Consider the following 20,188-nt stretch of genomic DNA (forward strand, 5'->3'; position numbering starts at 1 on the left):
TCTCTTCAATGTCCGTATTTATTTATTATTCAATGTACACATTTAATGACATCCAGCATGAGGGACATTTGAGTATGGGTAGACACACAGCACAATGCCACAGGGGAAACTATATATATCTTTCAATGGAGCCAAAAGCTATGCCTCTACCCCAAATGTGTTGTAGCAAAAAAAGAGAATGTAAACCGTTCAAGATGGACCTGATGTACATTGTATTTTCCCCGATCGAAAAAGAACAGTTCTAGTGAATCAATAAAGGCCCAAAAGTGATTTGACATTAATTCTTATGATGACTGCATGTTAACTTCGGACTGCAACTGTATGTTTATGACTCAACATGACTGAAATCATGACAGATAGCACATTTAAAAGTTGAAAATAAGTAAAGGATTGCTCAACTTAGTAAGTCTTTTGCTTCACTATAATAGAAGGTGGTTATAATAACCTACACTATAAAATAAGATATAGAAGACTCAGCTAACCATTTCACTTGCATATTTTTACCGCAAAAGACATTGTTTTCTCATCCCCTACAAACACGTTACACATTCCGTTCTTCTCACAAGGAAAGAGATTAAGATTTTGCCACTTTCGATAGTAAACAGACAACGTTCCTCTATAGAGCATACATTTGCAGGGATTTGTCCAGTTTGGTGAGAAGGAGATGATATTCATTTATGGAAAACTTCGTCAAATGTGGGTTCTGAAAAACACAAAGCCATAATTCATTTAATGTAGGAACACATTCAAATATTACAACTATAACAATGTCAAGTAGAGCAATAGTTTTGTCATTTGTACAGCATTTTTGTCATCTGTATCTCATTGTATTAAAAATAATAGATATAATAATGGGGGGAAAATAATATTTAAGTAACATTAGATCACTGTATTCAATCTCAATTGTAAAGTACAATTTAGTGCAATGAAAGTGGCTGTGGTTTGATTGCATGCATGTGTATATTGATTGTCTTACCTGGGAACTTTAACTCTGGGAAAGATGTGAGGTCCCCTCCTCCATAAAGCCTCTGGAGCTTGGCTATCTCCTGTTCTAGGGCCCTCTGGTACTCTGCATCACCATCAACTGACTCTGTGGTAATTCTACAGGAGGATGCACAAGATCAGGAAACTAAAAGGTAAGATGAACTCAACTCTTAAGCCTTTTTTGCACTTGCACGCCTTTTGTCCCCGCAGTGGTATGCATATTTTGCATGCCAATAAATAAATTGGTCATAACCACGTGTGAAGTATAAACTGTGTGGTGCTGAATGTCAGTGCTCAAAGAAAATTATGTTCAAAATTTGTGTTGTGCTTAACTTTCGTGAACTACACAAACGGCAATGGTACCACATTCCATGCCTAACTTCAGAACATTTATATTCAAGGTCAGTGGTTTCATATTCATACACTGGTTGAATATACAGTAGCCCAGTCAGGAATTCATAGTTCATATCATTCAAAATTCAGTTCAGAAGTTCAGAACCCTGATTAGCACCCCAACCACATTGGACTTCATGACACTTACTGGTTTTCTGTTGAATACTGACGTATGGAGTCCAGGAAGAGCCGCTGAATCGGGTCCATTTGAGCTAGGAATCACAGGCAGATACAAAATCATGGATTTACTCTTTCACCATTATGGACCTGAATTAAACTTGCTTTTAACAATCCAAATACAACATAGCCCTCATGTAAAACCCAGCAACAAGTAAAGACAATAGGTGGCTTCAGAACAAGAGACCAGATCAGTGCCATAAGATAAGGACAGCTACTGACAATGGTTGCATGTAGTACAATATAACATATCGTTAAGATCTGTACACTGATCTTAGATCGTTAGACGTAAAGTAAAAACTGCATGCCCAAAGTATCAACTTCAAGGAAGAGATGTGTTAGGAAGGTCAAGGAAAATTTACACACACACACACACAACAATGACAAACAACTGCAGTGTCTTCAAAAAGAGGTAATACGTTTGTGCAATTAGCAGGCAGATATCAGAAAAAAGCCAGAAAACAAGACAGTGTGTCAATACATTAATTAAATACTGTGCAGTCAATACATGCATTAATCAATGAATTGACATATACTGTGTCTGTAACAAAAATTCTTTTGAGGAAAACACAAAAAAATGAATGCCAAGACCTTTAAAAGGGAAGAAATGTGCAACCCTTTCTTACAGTTGTTTCTGTTAAAAAGATAGGGATGAGAATGCCAACTGGTAAACTACAGGATCCACAAAGGGAAAAGAGAAGGATTGTGAGGGAGTCGGGTTAGGAGGTTTTTGTGTATACCCGCATGTGGTTCACCTGGTTTCTCTTCCTGCAGCTTCTCTCCTACATCTTCATGTATAACGGGAGCAAGCTCCAACAGCTCCACTGTGTCATGTTCAGGTGCGGAGACATCAGCTGCAGCTTCGGCAGCCACAGACTCAGCTACAGGTGAAGCACCTTCTTCCACTGCAGCTTCTACAGTGATTGCTTCAACAACGGGTTCTGCAGCAGCTTCCAAGGGGGAATCAGCTACAATTTGAGGAGCGAGCTCTGCCACATCATTCACCAGGGTTTCTTCAATAATAGACTCTGCAACTTTATCCATAAGCTCCTCTACAATTCCGGTAACAGGCTCTGATACATTCACAGGAGTATCTCCGACAACAGGCTCTACATCAGCTTCAGCCTTGACAGCAGCGTCTATAATGACAGCTTCAATAACAGGGTCCGCAGCAGCTTCCACAGGGGAAGCTTCAGCCCGAGGCTCAGCTGCAACTTCAGCAACAGGCTCGGCCACATCTTTCACAGGGGCATCTTCAACAACAGGTGCTGCTGCAGCTTCTACCACGGCGTCTGCAACTACAGGTGGGGCTGCAGCTTCAACAGTGACCGCTTCAATGACAAGGTCTGCAGGAGCATCCGTGGGAGCAGCTTTAGCCACATCTGCAACTTCGGCAACAGGCTCACCCACAGGGATGGCTGCAACGGCAGGCTCTGCACCTGCTTCTGCAGGGGTAACCTCAACCACAATCTCGGTCCTAGCAGCTTCTACAGGGGAAGGTTCAATCTTCGGTTCTGTGGAAGCTTCCATCTGGGCAACAGTTGGCACAGGCTCGGCTGCAGATTCCACATTTATAGTTTCAGCCATAGTTTGCAAAGGGGTAGCTTCAGGTAGAGGATCAACTGCTGATCCAACATTAGCTTCTGAGGGAACAGCCTTGGGCAAATCTTGCACAACTTTGACAGTTGGTTTGGGACCCACTTCAGATAGTGGAGCAGCAACATTTTCGATGGCTGTTTTATCTTCAGCTGCTGCCTCAATTACAGGTTGGACTTCAGGAACAACTGCAGGGACAGGCTCAATAACTGGTCCATGCACAGGTGCAGTACCAGCTGCTGATGCAGGAACTGCTTCAGCAACACGGTTGGCGGCCTTCTCAGGTGTAAGAGTGTAGAGTGAAGGATGTGCTGATGAACTGACTGCTGGTGCAGAAACATCTTTCTTGGGAAACTCAAAGGGCTTGTGCTGAACAAGCTTCTCTATATCGAAGTATGTTTTAACCTGTTTTTTGTCTAGGGTGGAGAAGCCAAGCAAACAAGGTAAAATATTCTCATTAATAAATTCAGAATGAGAAAAATGTCCACCATATTGCAAATTGAACCAAAAGTAAAACATAACCCATACGAACATCTGATACTGAACAAGCAGAATTGCATTTGACAAATTGTACTTGACAAAGTACAGTGAGTACATTATTTACTTAGCACAGCCAACAATATGCATGGAGAAAAGCTACTTAACATAGTTACAAGTTTACAGTGGGGAAAATAAGTATTTGATCCTCAGCTGCTTTAGTAAATGTATCACCGTACAAAGATATGAACAGTCCAGATTTTTTTAAGGTAGGTTTCTTGTAGCAGAGACAACTGTTTTTTTGTAGTTCATCACCAGGGTTGCACACAACTCAGGAGGGATTTTGGTCAACGAAATAGCCCCCAAAGCTGAATGTTTCCACTTCTATGATTGACAGTTGGGATGGTGTTGTTGGGAGTCATACTCAGCATTTCTCTGCTGCCATACACGTTGATCAAGTTGATGCCGAAGAGGTCAAGATTGGTCTTATGTGACCATCTCAGATTCTCCCAAACCTTGTGTGAATCGTTCAGGTGTTGATTGTCAAACTTCAGACGGGCCAGTACACGCGTACTGTAATAGCTCAGTAATAGCTCAGTCCTTTTGTTGGTTCCTGTGCTCCCAACTTCATTGACATCATTAACCAGCTCCTTCCTTGTAATTCTGGGCCTGTACCTTGACTTTCTCACAATCATCCATACCCCACCAGATGAACTTTTGCATGGAGATCCAGAGCAAAGGTGGTTGAATGTTATGCTGTATTTCGTTAATTTCCACATAATAGTGGTCTCTGTCTTGCAAAGCATCTTGTTGGTCGTCTTGATGGTCTTTGAGTCCATTCCAATCTTGTCATTGAGGTCCCTTGATAGTTCTTTGGTGCTGCTCACGATGGTGGAGAGGTTTGAGTGGATGAGATTGTGTCTGTGACAGGTGTCTTTTCTCCCCAAAATTACATTTTGAGTACAAAAACTAATGTATGTACGATCTGTGGGGTCAGAATGCACTTAACACTCTATACAGGTTCTGCACAGTTCATATCTTTGCAAAGGGATCAAACTCATTTTCCTCACTGCACATCAAATTCGAAGAAACTCTATCTGTGTATAGGCATCATTTTGAAATTTTTTTCATCATCAGGATCACTGGAAAATGTCGATGTAAATGAAAATATCTACAGTATCCAAAATTGAACAACTTTCATGATTTACATTGTGTTGTTTTTTGTCAAAGCTGTTGAGTTGTGGAGGCAGCAGAGGCTTATATCAGCCATTAAATATTGTGGAAATGTTTAGTCTCAGAATGGTCTGATGTTAATACATTAGTACGCAAGTTAGTACTGATTTAATACTCCTTCACTTTTTCAACATGGAAGGAAAAATTACATTTGATTTTGGAAAGCTCTAACTCATCATGCAGAAAAAGTGAAGTTGATTGATTGGATGGTGCAGGAATAATTTTTTTTTATGTCTCTCAAACAGATGACACTTTCAACACAGAGCAACTCATGTGAGCATCAGGTCTAGTTGTCTTAGCTGTCCATAAGTCTAATGCGGAATTTAAAAAGAGGTCATTAAACCTACCAGAGTTCTTTTTTGATGACTTTTTTGAGCCCCCGTACTTTGTGCTATAAGCTGCAGCGCTTGGTGCTCTACAGAGGGTACTCCAGCTCTCTGCCTGAAAACACTGAAAATACAGGTATGTAGGTAAGCAGGTAACACGGATAAAAGGATTTAGCTGTACATGTATTTTTCAGTACTTTTTTTTTTTTTAAATTTTCAGTCGTTTGGTACAGAAGCATACTTTTTTTTAGCTTTGAAAAAAATTATAAATATCAAAAGGGGCTATGTTGTCTGTTGTAATTTATTCCACTCTCGGCACGCCCATTTTGCTGTGATAGGTCGCACTCCTGAGGACTTCAGGACCACTGCCAAACCCCACTTTCGTAATAGCAGTTGATAATAAATGAATAAACCCTTTGGAGAAAACTTGAAAAGTGGTTAGGATGAACTACAGTTTGGAAACCCCTGCTTCACCGTGTATGAACTTGAAAAGTGGTAATGTAGGTCCACGTTTACTGAGTGCAGACAATTTTGACACATCGCTATTGTAAACACAGAAATAAAAACTTTTTTTTTGTCAGAGTACCACCGATTGTGGTGGAAAAGGCTATTAGCAACTCCAGACATTGGTAAACCTGTAACTAGGTAAGACGCTCCCTGTACACACCATAATGCTACATGTAGAACCACTTAAAATAAACACAATTAAATAAAATTGCTACTTACAGCTTGCACTTCTAACTCTTCAACATAACCAAGTAATGTTGGAAAGCCATCGAGCTTCAGCAACAGTTTGGCGGATAGTCCAGCTCTGCCCACGTTCACAAAACAGTCCAATATTTTGCTCCAACCACTTCTGTGTGATGTTTGCCTCTTTAGACAAGTTCAAACCTGAACAAATATTTCCTATTTCCTAGCGTTTGTTCCTGCTCTGTGCTAGCAAGGTGAAATCAGAGCAGTGAAACAGTGAAGCAGAGCGGGGAGGCCAGGCCTCCAGCTTGTACCCGGAAACACCTACATGAGGAAGTCTGGCTCACTGTGACGTCACAGTGAGTTAGAAAAAAACTCTCTGAACACTTCCAAGTGCAAACCTCATTATCTGAAACTTTGGCATAGTTTAACACGACAATGCAACATTCTCACAACATTTATAGGTCAGAAAAGTGGAAAAACGCACAATAAGACCCCTTTAAATAATTTACGACTACTATCTCTAGATTATCAATCATCTTGGGAATCACCCATGTGTTCGTCATTCTTTTTATTGCTGCTACTTCGAACTCCCAAGGGGAAATGTAATTAAATTGGATATAGTTCAGCAAGGCTGAACAAACTCTCGCAGTCTTAACACGAACAGGAACAGAGAACTTATGCAAGCCGTCAGGCTGAGAAAATGAATGAATTGAATTACCTTCACACATCGAAGTCCTCCTATTCTCAGCAGCGAAGCAGCCATTTTCACACACGTTAGCTGTGAAATCAACAAAATTAAATAAATAAATTAATAAAAACAACAGCAACGTTCGAGTCTATCGATAGTTTCCACTCGCAATTAAAGCCGACCGATGACGACAAATTCTGTCCTAAATAGACCATGGCGGTTACCAAGGATTTGTTGTTGACGGTCAGCCAATTTATGTAACACCCCCTTTTCTAACAAACGCAGCGTGTTATTATATCTTTGATACTGTACCTTGGCGTTTCTTGTTAACTGTGGTCGTGGATAATGAGGAATGTGCACACTGGGTGGAATTTGTTTTGTTTTTTTAGGTCTGTGGACATTCTGTACCTTCCCTTCGGTGGGCTGTGAGGGGGCGTGTCCAGTTGGGTCAAAAAGGGTGACGTAGATTTTGTGCGACGGTGTCGCGTGCAAGCTGTCGCAAAAACAGGCAAGCATGGCTGCAATTGGCATTTGTAAACAATGGTTATTTCTTTCGTGTGACACAAAGTTAATAGCCGCTCACATACAGCAGGACAGGTGAGAAATGTTTCCAAAAGCTTGCATGTGGGTGTCTTCTGATTCTTGTCGAAATCACGGTGGCATTTCCGGGTGTCAACCAATTCAATTCTGGCAAGAAGAGTCGTCAAAAATGTAACTTCCTTTTTCGTCTACATATAAAACAGTAAAGTTTGTCTCTTGTGTTGGTTTTAACCAGCTCATTTTATTGGAAACTTTCGAGTGGATCGATCCAAACCCAACTGTATCGATGTTCATGGTGGATCGATACCGGTTTGATTCTGATTAATTAATGCAATTGACTCGATTTACCTCAAGCATGATTTTGCACAATATTGCATGTAACAAATGAGTCAGTTTGGTCTGTACGGTATCATTTAATGAAATTTATGACTCACTATCCTTGCATTTTATTGGATTCAACTAATAAATAACCCGCCATGGTGCCAAAGAAAGTTGCCAGCACTTTGATAAAGACGATGAGAAACATTATTGAATTTGATGTTGCCAGGAACATATAAACAATAGGTTCAATTTATTTGTCATTTAGAATTATTTAGCATATTATTGTGATTTAATTTTCTGCTAAACAATAACCTTGGCATCCCTGTGTTTACAAAAGGAAGGTATCCTCCAATTTGAATACATTGTTCTAACCCTAACCCTTCTTATTTACATCTACGTTTATGTCCTCACATGGTTATGTTTATAATTTATCATCTGCATTCATTAGTCTTTAATTTGAATTTGTGGATCAGTTTGGAGTCTTCTATTGTTTTCTGTTATGGAAATGTATGAAATGTAACGAGCCTGCCAATTAATTGGCTTCTTTGTTGCAGGGAGCCATTTGTGTTTGACTGTAGCACTGGTGAGAAAAAGCAAAAACATCCAAAGAGTGACAACAGGTAAAATGGAGAGATGATAAAATGTCTTTTATGTCAACAGTAATAGAATTTGAATATTTATATTGTAGCAATAACTCTCTTTCCATTTCTTTTATCCACAGTCTGGCAGAGGAAACAGAAAGTGATAAAGTGCTGGCATTTACCATTTCACCATCTGGAAAACTGCTGGCACTGACAGATGACTCCAAACGACTGGTCCTCTTTCGGTGTGAGCATTCGTGGCAGTGTGTCAGCACCAGGTACGACTCTGGGTTCTAGCATCCAATAACAGCTATTTGCTAAACAGACACTTGTCGTGTTTTTGTGTTTATGTACGCACTTAATGTAATGTACGTAATGGATTACAAGCACAATGACAAAGAGAATGCTCAGAAAGGGTAGAAAGTTATTATGTTAGATTGCATAATTGTCCATGATGCACGTCCGCTGTAGAAGAGAGGAACAATGTTGTGGAAGAGACACGGAGTCAGTAAAAACTCCACTTCCATCACTGTCATAGGAATGGAACTATTTCATACACTGAATATCTCCTATAGAAAATGATTCGAGGCATGTGTGTGTTTTCCAGGTGGTTGGTGAGGAGGGGAACATCCCTGGTGTTTACCTCGGCAGAAGACGAGGTGCTTGTTGCTGATAAATCAGGCGACGTGTACTCCTTCTCAGTCGTGGACCAGGAGAGAGAGGGCGAGCTGAAGATGGGACACCTATCCATGGTCTTAGCTGTTGTAAGGAACAGCAGAAACACTGGGAAAAATGAGTATAAAATTAGTATGAGGGGGCGGCACGGCGGTTGAGTGGTTAGCGCGCAGACCAGGGTTCAATTCCACCCTCGGCCATCTCTGTGTGGAGTTTGCATGTTCTCCCCGTGCATGCGTGGGTTTTCTCCGGGTACTCCGGTTTCCTCCCACATTCCAAAAACATGCTCGGTTAATTGGTGACTCCAAATTGTCCATAGGTATGAATGTGAGTGTGAATGGTTGTTTGTCTATATGTGCCCTGTGATTGGCTGGCGACCAGTCCAGGGTGTACCCCGCCTCTTGCCCGAAGACAGCTGGGATAGGCTCCAGCACCCCCGCGACCCTAGTATGAGGGTTGAGCAGTGAGTAATAATAGCAGTGCCTTTAGTGCTTTGTTGTTCTTGATTTAGAACACAAACAATAAAACAACAGCAACGGCGACTCGCAAACTTAATTGTTCTGTTACTTGTTAAAGACCCATTTATTGATTAAGTGTGTGTTGCCAGATACTGTCAAAGTGTTTTTCTGATGGATATTTTTTTCTCGTTTTTTTTCCAGACCCTGTCCCTGAATGATAAGTACATCATCACCGCTGACCGAGATGAAAAAATAAGAGTGAGCCACCTCAGTTCTCCATACAACATCCAGTCTTTCTGTCTAGGACATCAACAGTAAGTCATTTATTGAATTGTTACTCTTTTTTTTTTCGTGGATGCATCGCTGTTTCTGCACCAAATGTGCCACTTGGGAAAATTCTCATGATGCAGTCTCTTTCTGTGGGGTGATGTGGAATCGTAACTCGTCTATTTTATTCACTAAAAACTGCACATTAACAAGAAAAATGCTAATGAGAAAGTTAGCTCGTATTCATCCGCAGCTTCCTCGCCTTTATGGTCATGCTCTTCAGGCTCCTTGCAAGCACTTCCGCCCGCCCGGGTGGCTGGGTGGTGTGCAGGGACTGCGGTTACACTGGCAGGAGTGAAGCACAAGAAAATGGAACTGTACTGGTCTAAGCATGGATCCCTGTGGGACACCATGGCTAACTTCTACACGTAATACATGGTCCTGATAGATAGATAGATACAAATTGGAAGACATCCGCTTCTGCATGCTACACTAGCCTGCCCCCTCCCCTCCAAATGTTCTTGATGTAGGTTTTTAATTTATTTTTTCCTTATTTTTCCTATAATTGGATGTTTTTTTTTGATTTAGGTTTGTTAGCTCTCTTCTGGTCCCATCAGGCCATCCACACTGGTTGCTGTCAGGATCAGGGGTATGTTTGTATCTTTTTTTATTTATTAGAAACAGGACGTGTGTGTTTGCAGACATACCTATCAGACAAGACGTGAGTCCAAAAGAACAGGCTGGAGTTAATCAGGAGGAGGAGTTCTTACACAAGAACATACATAGAAACTGGAATGAATAGCTCAAGGCACAAAACCAACGTTTTTTTTGTACTTTTTAAAGTATGCTTGCAATTGTAGGATGGGACCATGAAGCTGTGGGATATTACGTCCGGGAAGAAGCTGCATAGTTGGGACCTGAAACAGCTTGAAGAGGGACTTGGCTCCCAGTCAGAGAACGTGAGGATAAGTACTGTATCTGTCAGGGGCAGCAGGCATGTCTAACGTCACATAGACGTAGGAATTAAACAATACACTGAAAAAACTGCGTATATCTGTATGTACTATTGATATGAATGTACTAATTTACATCCTAATCTATTCTCATGTGTTTTATAATAGAAGCTAACTGTTTGCCAAATAACCAGCTCTCCCGATGGGTGTCACGTAGCTGTACAGTGTGACAGGTGAGTGCATTCGTCTACGTAACCATGGCAATGACCGTAAGGGCTTGCAGTACTTCATCTCAGCACACTATGTGCACTATTCACATTTTTTCTGATGCTTGACGTTTCCGTGTCTTACCTCAGAGTATCAACAATTCAGTTTTTCAAGCTGGACCAGGATGATGAAGAGAAGAAATTTGTACCACACAGCAGGCTTTCCCTCCCCTTCTGTCCTTTGGATATGACCTTTGACCCACAAGGTCGGCTTTGGGTGCTGATGGATTCCTGTGAAACTCCGCTACAAGTGTATGAGCTTGAACATAGCTCTTGGAAGGTACCAACATGAAATAAATGCATCATTTTGCCTATTAAACAGGGAGTAGTCGGGGTGTCAAGATCTTGTGAGATGAAAACATAACAAGATTTCTCGTTACTTAAAGCAGAAGGCAACACATCATAATAATGTATTAAGTCAACATCATAATAAAATAACAATGCTACTGGATATCTTTAATGATGCTTATTAAGGGGCTACATTACTAAGGCTAAAGTGCCAAATTAAGGGAACTCATGAACTGCGTTGTGTTCTGTTCTCTGTCATCTTAGTGTGAAGCTGAAAGCCCTGAACTCAAACGTGTGTCCGAGGCCTTCAAGCCCCACTGGCAGAGTCTTGATGGTGAGTCAATAATCCGACAAATGTTTCCTTCTGTCATTATGAAGCTATAAACCAAATATGAACCAGGTTATTAAAGGTTGCATATTTGAGAAACAAAAAATCAGGAAGCAGGCTGCACGGTAGTCGAGTGGTTAGCGCGCAGGCCTCACAGTTGGGAGACCCGAGTTCGAAAAACATGTTAGTTAATTAGTGACTCCAAATTGTCCATAGGTATGAATGTGAGTGTGAATGGTAGGCTTTGTAGGCGGAATAGGTGTGTCCCATTATGTGCATTAATTAGCTGCCTCTTTTTTTAATATGTCTTTAGGATGTACAGAAAAGGGACGTGTGTTCATGTCTTACCTAAGGAATGTGGATTTTGGGCAAAATTAGAAAAAGAAGTTCAGTTCTCCAGGCTGCACGGCGGTCGGGTGGTTAGCGCACAGACCTCACAGTTAGGAGAACCGAGTTCAATTCCACCCTCGGACATCTCTGTGTGGAGTTTGCATGTTTTCCCTACAAAAAAGACACTTTATAGTTTTACATGCAGAAACAATTCCACATCACATTACCATGTGATTTAACTTGTGGATGACTCGGGCTTCCTATTTATTTTGTTCTGAATTATCAGTTATCATTAAACGGCGAGGAGCAATTACATTTCCATGTATGACTCTCTTGCCCGTATGCGTATCCGTGTGCATCTTATAGCGCTGTGCAATTATCTGTTTTTCTTACCCAATAGCTTCAACTCGGACCAGCAGCCGCTTTGAGCATCTGCACAAGGTGACTTTTGACAACATGACAGAATACCTGGAGAAGAAACAACACAGACTGGCGGCGCAGCAGCAGAAGAGGGGGAACATGGGACAGAAAGAGGATGGCAAGAAGAAGGCCAGGAAAGAAGCTCTGATGGATGTGTCGTCTACATGAAGTGACGATTTGAATGGAGTACTTATTTTACGTGCCATCATGTTGATTGGCTAACATATGTTGTTCATTTCTCAAACATTTGTTTTGATCTAAAAAATAAACTTAGAGCTGAATGGAGCGTCAATGTTTCAAAATCCACAATTCCGTTAAGACAAAACATGTTTGAAATTTAAGTCATTTTTATTATTTTTTTGTAGGAAAGAACAAAGTTGACTAAAATTCTGTACAATCTGTATAAAACACTTCAAATATTACAAAAAACAATGTAAGATATGTATCTAAATAAAGTTTGTTCACCTGTACAAATGAATGTTTCCCTAAAAAAAAAAAAAAAGGTGTCCACTGAGTTCATCAGTAATTGGTAACATGTCGGAATTATTTCATCACTCAAGACTAAATATCGATGATTGTCCAAGATGTGAAGCAGTATTGCTGGTTCTTCCTCAGGCTCAAGTGCGTAGAAGACACTGACGGAAGGCTTTGGAAGGCCTGAAATCACCAACCATGTATGATGAATACATTGTTGTTGTTTTTTTTACTTGCAAATGTTGAAACCACAATGAACAAAGCAATTTCCATCGTGATGAGTTATTTCATTTTAGCTTATTTCATCCAATATTTTTATGTTGGTTTATATTGACTAAAAACATTTAATATATTGTTGATATTGTTCAATTTCCCATGCCTAAAATCTTTGACCTCTGTTTTACACAATCGCAATATTAGTTGATCTTCAGTCAAGTCAAGTCAAAAAAAGAAGTCAATTATGTTGCTATGGTATCATTATCGACAATACTAGCCATATTTACAGTGGTACCTCTGTTTTTGTTATTAATTCCTTCCACACTAATTTAAGTTTTGGCGAAAATTGTAGTGGAAAACCGAATCAACACCAAAATTTTCAACATCGCCCACCACCCTTACCATGACCTACCATTCCACAACTCTCATTTCTTCTTTCCTCCCATCGTCAGGTTTTCATTTTTCTTTTTCTGCACCTGGAAGGAGCATGCAAGGTTAAAGTCTGCGTGATAACACATCATTTGATCCAAAATCTTCCAACCTCATTCATGGCATCGTCGATCTGTTTGAGCTCTTCGTATCGATCTCTCGACTCTCGGAGGGGTTGAACCATTGCCTCTTCTATCTGGGGGAACAGCTGATGCACACAAATGCAGGTATGAGCGTGATCAAATATCGGTCCACTTGTGTCAGCATCATGGTCACTGAGACTGACTGCAAGTTAAATTCAGAAATAATAACATAAAATAAAGGTTATAAATTAATTTGTATTTGATTTGAGTATCTGATTCCAAAGCAAAAGGTGCTTGGTGGAGAATCTTTGGTTGGCAAGCACAGAGGTCAAAGGTCAGAGGTTTCCTGGAGTTGGTCACCAAGAGCTCCAAGGCACCGAGGCTCGTATTCACCATTTCTCTACCTCCTATCAGGTTCAGTCCACTTGATGCCAAAGAGCTCAGTTTGCTTTCCTTGGTGACAGTGCTCCCAACTCCCTTGACATTGTCAACCAGTTCCTCCCAGCTCTTTTGTTTTTTCTGTTTTTTTTAAACATTGTGTCTCTCTGTGCTCTACTAAACCTACAATATCTTATAAATTGTTCATATATTTGTAAGTGGGTTCAGTTACAAAATCAACAGGGATCAATGACCTATTTTCACCACTCTACATACTGTATGTCGAAGCGTAAATAGTGTACCTGTACCAAACCTGTACCTTTTGGACGAGAGTACTGAACTACAATTGTGAACAAATTGTGTGAGCAAGGCACCAAATCATTTCGAGATTTGTAACATGAGAAAAATATATCACCTTCATCACGGTCTCAAACATGGGAATGAGGACGAATTTGATGAAGCCAATCTGAGCTGTGGGTTTGGTAACCTTTTCTCTATCCATGAACGGAGCCACGGGAAGCCCTTCAGTCTTCTCTCTGTCGCTCTGAGCAGTGCAGAAGAACAACATGATCATTAAGAGAAAGATACATTCCAGTAATAAAACAACAGTATCACAGATTGATGTACAGTAAATATAAAAAACTATACTAGCTCGGTGTACCCCTCACCTGCATGAAGTACTCCTCCAGCAGACAGTCAACCCAGGGCTCAGCCACCTCCATGGGCCGCACTTCATTGGAAATGTCACAGCACTTTATTAGCACCATCTTCAGCTGCACAGTTCACAGTGTCAAAAGGTCAAAGGTTGTCCTGTGAGCGACTGTGTCATTTGTCAATAAGCATCATCTTCACTGGCAGAAACGCATCCCGTGCTGCTGATTAATGATTCATTCTTAAAATAAATAGTTCTGCTCTCACGCAAGTGACGTGCTCCTCATCTGTGTAGTCAAAGCTGTCCACTTTTTGCTTGAAGGACTCCAGGATCTCACCGTGTCGTGCCATATCTGTGGCCAGGATCAATGTAATAGTTCCCTGGCACACACAGATATTCATATGATATTTCCATATTTTAATAAGTTATACAGTTATCTGATGGTGGAGGCGGGGCCGGTAGCATACACAATGCAGAAGTGTGTAGTATACCATGGTAGAAATTGTATTTTTATATTTGTTTTAGTGGACTTTTCGTAAAAAGTTCAGTAAAAATCTTGTCTCATCTTGTTCTGGTAGATCCAATATCGAGTATTGTCTCATGTCTTGTGACACTCAGACCTATTTTTCATTGATATTCTGCGTTTGTCTGTCAAATGTTATGCTGTAGTCATTTATTAGGAGAGGAAGTCAGTTATTATGACAGCATGACAACAAAAAGTAACACGTATAGCTGACATTATTGCTGACCTGTCGAATCTGCTTGAAGGCTTCCGGATCAAAGTTTGAGAAAATGTTGCTGTCAGGTTGAGAGAAGATCTGGAAAGCCACAGCGCAGTGGTGATTCTCCAAAGGAGAGATGTCATTATAGCGAACAGCTAACTCGGTTCTGGCATTGATTTGGTAGCTAAAACACAGGAGAAAACAAAAAAACAGAGGAATGAACAAACATAGAGTGGATACCATGATGCAGTTTTAATAAAGGAGACATGAAATAAGGTTTCTACCATTCGTACCATGCTGGAATTGGGGGTGATTCCTTAACATTCACCCCGTTTGCTTGTCATACCAGTGATTAATTACAATGGGTGCATGGAAACATTTCATTACCAATATAAATAAATATTCTCATTCAACTTTTGGCCTTAATCATCTTTGGTTGTGTTATGATGGATGTCATATTATATGTAAAAAAAAAACTTATGCCATTCAAGCTGTGGCTGGGTAGTACCATTAGCATACCACCTCCAGATGCCAAGCTATATTACAGTATTTCTACATACATTTTATGCACAAACACAGCTTAGCGTAACTGAATAAAGCCAAAAGAAAAAAAAGTTGCCAAGATGCTTATTTCTATAAATACATTGTATTTCTGTGTGCCTTACGTGTTGTTATAACCAGGGTGGTCCAGATCATGACACACAGCAGCCGTCATGAGGATCAAAATGTCCACCTGAGTGAATTTCTCCTGAAAACAAACAAATATGCGCTTGTACATCTTTTCGTCTCACACCAAAACTAAAAGTCATCAGGATATATAGTTATGAAATATACATTGGTGTGGAGTGTGTGTTCCCTTCCTGTCTGTCACACTTAAATGTTTCAGATCATCCAAAATAATTATTATGACAATGACAACACAACTGAACACAGTAGATCTGGTATTATTCAAACTAAAGTATAGGATAAAATATATCACCTGTAGGCTGCAGAGGCAGATCATACTGTACATCATCTGGGTGACACAGAAGCAATGACGAAAGTTGTGGAAGGGGTTATTCCTGTAGTTGTCATGAATACAAAGCTATGAAGAAACACAAATAGGTTTGAGGTTTGAGTACCCTAACACAAGAAAAGTGCCATTCCATTCATGAAAGATAATAGCTCATTTTTGAAGGATGATAGTTGGGAGTGACCAGGATGGATAGGATCAGGAAGGAGTACATCAGAGGGACATTACATGTTAGAGGCCAGACTGAGATGGTTCAGACATGTCCAGAGGCGAGATAGTGAATATATTGGTAGAATGATGTTGTGTTTAGAGCTGCCAGGTAGGAGGCGTAGAAGAAGACCAAAGCGGAGGTTTATGGATGTAGTGAAGGAGGACATTAGGGTAGTTGGTGTGAGAGAGACAGATGCAGAAGACAGGGTTGGATGGAGGAGATTGGTTTGCTGTGGTGACCAAAGAAAGCCCAAAGAGAACGAAGAAGTTCAATTGGACCATGGGTAGTGTTTTCAGGTGACTCACCAGCCATCTCTTCAGTGTAATGGGGTTTATGTTGAAGTCTTTGACCAAACCCAGGTCATGGTACATATGTTCCAGACAGCTCAGCATCTGCAAGAGTAAAATAATATGTATTCAGCTTTCTGATCTCAAGCCCAAAAGGAGTAGGCTGAAGCAAAAGCTTATAAATGCCTACGCCTTTTTGCAAGATATAATCATGTCTTGTTTTCCCGTTATTATCATTGTAATATTATTATTGTTATTATCATTATCATTGTTATAATCTTTATCATTATGACCATCATTATAATCATCGTTAATGTTACCATTTCCATCATTATAGTTAATTTTTTTTTATTATTTAATTTTACAGACTTCATTGCTTCTTGTAGAGTGCTGTATCATTCCATCTGTTGTTTTCTGAAACCTGCAGTATTTGTGCTTTTATTGTCAATTTATTAGTTGTTTATGTACTTACCTTTATGTAGTTTACCTTTATGTTTCACATAACCCTTTCTTGCTTCGGTTGATTTTTTGTTTTTGAAAGTACAATCTCACATGCGACTGTATTTGTTTTAACATTTTGACAGTGTATTCACATGTAGGACCTAAAGTCCTATTAACTACAATTTAAATCAATTATCTACACAACAAAGAAGTAATGTTTCTTTCCATCTCTATATAGGTGAATTTAACATCTTGGAACATCAATGGGAGCCAAAGGGGAGCTTGAAGAGGACCTTTCAAAACCAGGATGTGCTTGTCTACATCAGTTGGCCACATGATGGCAGTGTTTACTTACCCTTCCCCCTTTCCTCAGCAGTTCAATGACCTGTTATACTTTGGTTGATTTGGAGCGCTTTCTTTCCACCAATAGGTTGGCGGTGTCATGCTACCTTGCCTGCAGATACTTTCGTTTTCAAGTGGATCCCTTGCCTTTCGTTCTGCACCAAAAGTGCTACCAAATCAAGGTGACTATCACTGATCACAAGTCTGATCTAACTTGAGTTGAAAGGGAGTGCCTGTGTGACTGTGCCACCCTGAACCCAGCATATTAATTTAACGTAGACTCCCAAGAGATGAGCGATCACAGAGTACTCAATACATGAACATTTAGGTTCATTAAGAGTCTGGGTGTCAACTTTGACATGCACATTATCTTTTGAAGCGTATCAGTAAGACATTACATTACTTCACTCACTACAAGGTCACTCCACATCCCTGACCTCATTCATACCTTTGACCTACATTTCACCCGTTGTCTCGCTTTTAGGCGTTTATGCAAGCTCCCTCTACATAATCCACTTTCCTCTATTATTTACAGTAACTTGTGTTCACCTGGCTGCAGGTTTGGAGGTGGGATTGTAACAAAGGTGATTGTGGAAACTAGTGCTTCTGTAGCCACACACAGAATCTTACACTGATGTTGTTACATCATACATGTACGCTGTACATGCTTTATCATCACTTATTTAGATATTACTGACGCACAATGAATAAGATGTCATTCTTTGATTTTTTTTCATTTGTAAAAAAACACTTTAAGACACTTTTTTAACAGCAAAATCTGTGATGGACATAGGACATTATTTTCTAAACAGGCTAAAACCAACTCATGTTGATGTGCAATAATAACACTAATACCGATATTAGTATTTAAAAAAATGGGTCACAGACCATTACCAAAAAACTAATGGTCCCCACGCTGCACTTTGGACACCCCAGATCTACAAGGTCTACATGGTCTTGGTATAAAAGTAAAGGGAAGACTTGAACAGTTACTGCAGATGTGAAAATGTGCATATCTTTGCTACTGGATAAATGTATATGAAGATGTTTTGAGTTTTAGCAGTAGAGGAATACCAGCAACATTGGAAGGCAAATGTTAGCTTTTACGCAATTATGACATGCTGGTGTGCTTGCTTGTTTTCCCACCATGTCCATGTGGTTTGAATTGCCTTCCTAAAATTGATTTTCATGAGCTTTTAAGCTGCAATTCTGCGGGTTACATAGATGTGTATATTGATGTGAAGTGTTGCACAGCGGTTACCACAGCAACACACATGCACCCTGTTTGCCACCGGTATTGCCGTCTGGCCATTTTAAAAGGTTAAGCATACAGTATGCGAGCATACATTGATAATCAATTTGAATTAAGCAGCACGTGACAGTCAGTTTCAAATGTTCAATAAATCAGATAAAACAATCTCACCTCATTGGGCTCCCACTGCCAAGCATCGAATGTAGGCAATCTAAGAGCTTCTACTGTCTCCTTAGATAAATGATACTACACACACACACACACACACACACACACAGGAGCAGAAAGGAGGGGACACAGGAAGAGAAGAAACGGGAGATGAGGTGGGGTCAGTAAAGAAATCTTACCTCATTGGCCTCCCAGAGCCAGACGTCAAAGGCAGGTTTTTTGAGGGCATCTATGGTCTGTTGTGACAGCATGTACTGCAGACAACAGAGCTCCCAGTTAACCCTGATCACCTCTGCCTGGCCTGGGGGCACAGCACTACAAAACACTCAATGATTTCATGTCGCCATCAAGTGAGGGTGTGACTTGTGAGACTGCATGGATCACATTGATTGTACCAGAAGTTTTTCATTCTTATCTCTTTCTTTTGTTTCTTTGTTTTTTCCTTTTAATTGTGGTAATTGTTTTAATTCTGTAAAGCACTTTGTGTTGCATGTCTTTGCAGGAAAAGTGCTATACAAATAAAGTTGATTTGATTTGATTTGAGTATCTTGTTTTACAATTTCTCACAGGTGAATGTGAATGCATCACTCGAATTTCAGTAAATTCCACTAAGTAACCCTGACAAGGCACACCTGGTGAAGTGAAAACCATTTCCCGGTGACGACCTCATGAAGCTCATTGAGAGAACACCAAAACAAAAAGAAAAGGTGGCTACTTTGAGGAATGCAAAATATAAGACAGTTATTTCTCACTTTTTTTGGTAAGTACATATTTCCATATGTGTTCATTCATAGTTTTGATGCCTTCAATGAGAATCTACAATGTAAATAGTCATGAAAATAAAGAAAACACAGTGTCCAAAAATATGGCCTGTACTGTACAGACAGTTAGAATTGGCCCTGTAAGTGCAGTCATGTCTGCAATGTGGCCCTTCCTGAAAAAGATTTTGACAACCCTGCTATGAAGTACAGCCAAGTTTCACCTCTATTTGGATTTTATATGCTATGCAGTGATTTCATAATATAATTCTGTCTGCATGATGCAGAAGCAGGTCAACCTCTCAAAACAGAACATGAAACGGTGACTACCACTTGGCCGAGAGATACAATAACCCTATTCACTGAAGCACTAAGTAAATAATTTTAGCGTCACGTAGCATAATAGCATATTTCCATAGCAGGCTTTGAACTGAGCTGATTATCTTTACTCCTTTAGTCAAATCTATATTTGATCCCTTGCTGATTTGGTCATTTCCCCTTTTACAAAGATAAACAGTCCATGATTTGTATGCCAGGTACACAATAGCAAAGGGACAGGATGTGCAGAAAAATAGAATAAATGAGTATTTGATCCCAAAATAAAGAACAACATGTCTTAGTATTGGATGGAGAAACCTTTGTTGGCAAGCACAGAGGTCAGACATTTGCTTTAGATTGCACACATCTGAGGAGGGATTTCGGTCATAGAAACAGTTCTAATGCAGAATGTTTCCACTTCAAAGCAAAGTGTGTTAATTAATGCTTTTCT

At 40.1% G+C, this 20,188-nt stretch overlaps 3 protein-coding genes across 6 annotated transcripts in view; 1 reads left to right on the forward strand and 2 right to left on the reverse strand.

The window, feature by feature from the left end:
* LOC131136039 (uncharacterized) lies at nucleotides 1-7,044 on the reverse strand. Of its 2 annotated transcripts, XM_058082505.2 has the most exons (7): nucleotides 6,880-7,044; nucleotides 6,598-6,657; nucleotides 5,208-5,310; nucleotides 2,310-3,566; nucleotides 1,526-1,589; nucleotides 977-1,101; nucleotides 1-703 (listed from the first exon to the last, which is right to left on the reverse strand). In XM_058082505.2, exons 2-7 carry the CDS (start codon nucleotides 6,640-6,642, stop codon nucleotides 672-674), a joined length of 1,626 nt encoding a protein of 541 aa, XP_057938488.2. In that variant the 5' UTR covers nucleotides 6,643-6,657; nucleotides 6,880-7,044; the 3' UTR covers nucleotides 1-671. The 2 variants fall into 2 exon arrangements, with proteins under 2 accessions (XP_057938488.2, XP_078651154.1); XM_078795028.1 differs by lacking the exons at nucleotides 1-703; nucleotides 977-1,101; nucleotides 1,526-1,589 and adding an exon at nucleotides 1,602-2,188 and having other exon boundaries at nucleotides 2,295-3,566.
* On the forward strand, nucleotides 6,897-12,672 carry wdr4 (WD repeat domain 4). Its single transcript, XM_058082510.2, has 11 exons — nucleotides 6,897-7,164; nucleotides 7,983-8,048; nucleotides 8,150-8,287; nucleotides 8,617-8,773; nucleotides 9,344-9,456; nucleotides 9,998-10,058; nucleotides 10,270-10,368; nucleotides 10,531-10,595; nucleotides 10,719-10,908; nucleotides 11,181-11,250; nucleotides 11,975-12,672. The coding sequence occupies exons 1-11, from the start codon at nucleotides 7,082-7,084 to the stop codon at nucleotides 12,160-12,162; spliced, it is 1,230 nt and encodes a 409-aa protein (XP_057938493.2). The 5' UTR covers nucleotides 6,897-7,081; the 3' UTR covers nucleotides 12,163-12,672.
* Nucleotides 12,344-20,188, reverse strand: part of pde9aa (phosphodiesterase 9aa) — a 19,351-nt gene continuing 11,506 nt past the window's right edge. For 2 of the 3 annotated variants that reach the window (XM_058082506.2, XM_078795030.1), the window contains 11 exons: nucleotides 18,665-18,739; nucleotides 16,477-16,563; nucleotides 15,928-16,032; nucleotides 15,614-15,696; nucleotides 14,976-15,132; nucleotides 14,493-14,606; nucleotides 14,243-14,347; nucleotides 13,990-14,118; nucleotides 13,226-13,321; nucleotides 13,097-13,160; nucleotides 12,344-12,651 (listed from right to left, as the gene is read on the reverse strand). In XM_058082506.2, coding sequence (XP_057938489.1) covers nucleotides 13,110-13,160; nucleotides 13,226-13,321; nucleotides 13,990-14,118; nucleotides 14,243-14,347; nucleotides 14,493-14,606; nucleotides 14,976-15,132; nucleotides 15,614-15,696; nucleotides 15,928-16,032; nucleotides 16,477-16,563; nucleotides 18,665-18,739 — 1,002 coding nt within the window. In that variant the 3' untranslated portion in view covers nucleotides 12,344-12,651; nucleotides 13,097-13,109. Of the gene's footprint in view, nucleotides 12,652-13,096; nucleotides 13,161-13,225; nucleotides 13,322-13,989; nucleotides 14,119-14,242; nucleotides 14,348-14,492; nucleotides 14,607-14,975; nucleotides 15,133-15,613; nucleotides 15,697-15,927; nucleotides 16,033-16,476; nucleotides 16,564-18,664; nucleotides 18,740-18,840; nucleotides 18,916-20,188 lie in introns of all 3 variants that reach the window. The other variant, XM_058082508.2, reaches the window with a different exon arrangement.

Source organism: Doryrhamphus excisus, linkage group LG12, assembly GCF_037039965.1.
Source record: "Doryrhamphus excisus strain RoL-2023G ecotype Guam linkage group LG12, RoL_Dexc_Guam_v1.1, whole genome shotgun sequence".
Taxonomy (NCBI): Eukaryota; Metazoa; Chordata; class Actinopteri; order Syngnathiformes; family Syngnathidae; genus Doryrhamphus; species Doryrhamphus excisus.

What these genes read in the sequence shown, in the direction of transcription:
- wdr4 (XM_058082510.2), top strand. Translation starts at nt 7,082, where the DNA reads ATGGCTGCAATTGGCATTTGTAAACAATGGTTATTTCTTTCGTGTGAC. An exon ending in TGGCAGTGTGTCAGCACCAG is followed by an intron (nt 8,288 to 8,616) that starts GTACGACTCTGG and finishes TGTGTTTTCCAG; the next exon opens with GTGGTTGGTGAGGAGGGGAA. An exon ending in TTGGCTCCCAGTCAGAGAAC is followed by an intron (nt 10,369 to 10,530) that starts GTGAGGATAAGT and finishes GTTTTATAATAG; the next exon opens with AAGCTAACTGTTTGCCAAAT.
- LOC131136039 (XM_058082505.2), bottom strand. Translation starts at nt 6,642, where the DNA reads ATGGCTGCTTCGCTGCTGAGAATAGGAGGACTTCGATGTGTGAAG. An exon ending in GTCATCAAAAAAGAACTCTG is followed by an intron (nt 3,567 to 5,207) that starts GTAGGTTTAATG and finishes TCTCCACCCTAG; the next exon opens with ACAAAAAACAGGTTAAAACA. An exon ending in CCCAGAGTTAAAGTTCCCAG is followed by an intron (nt 704 to 976) that starts GTAAGACAATCA and finishes TGTGTTTTTCAG; the next exon opens with AACCCACATTTGACGAAGTT.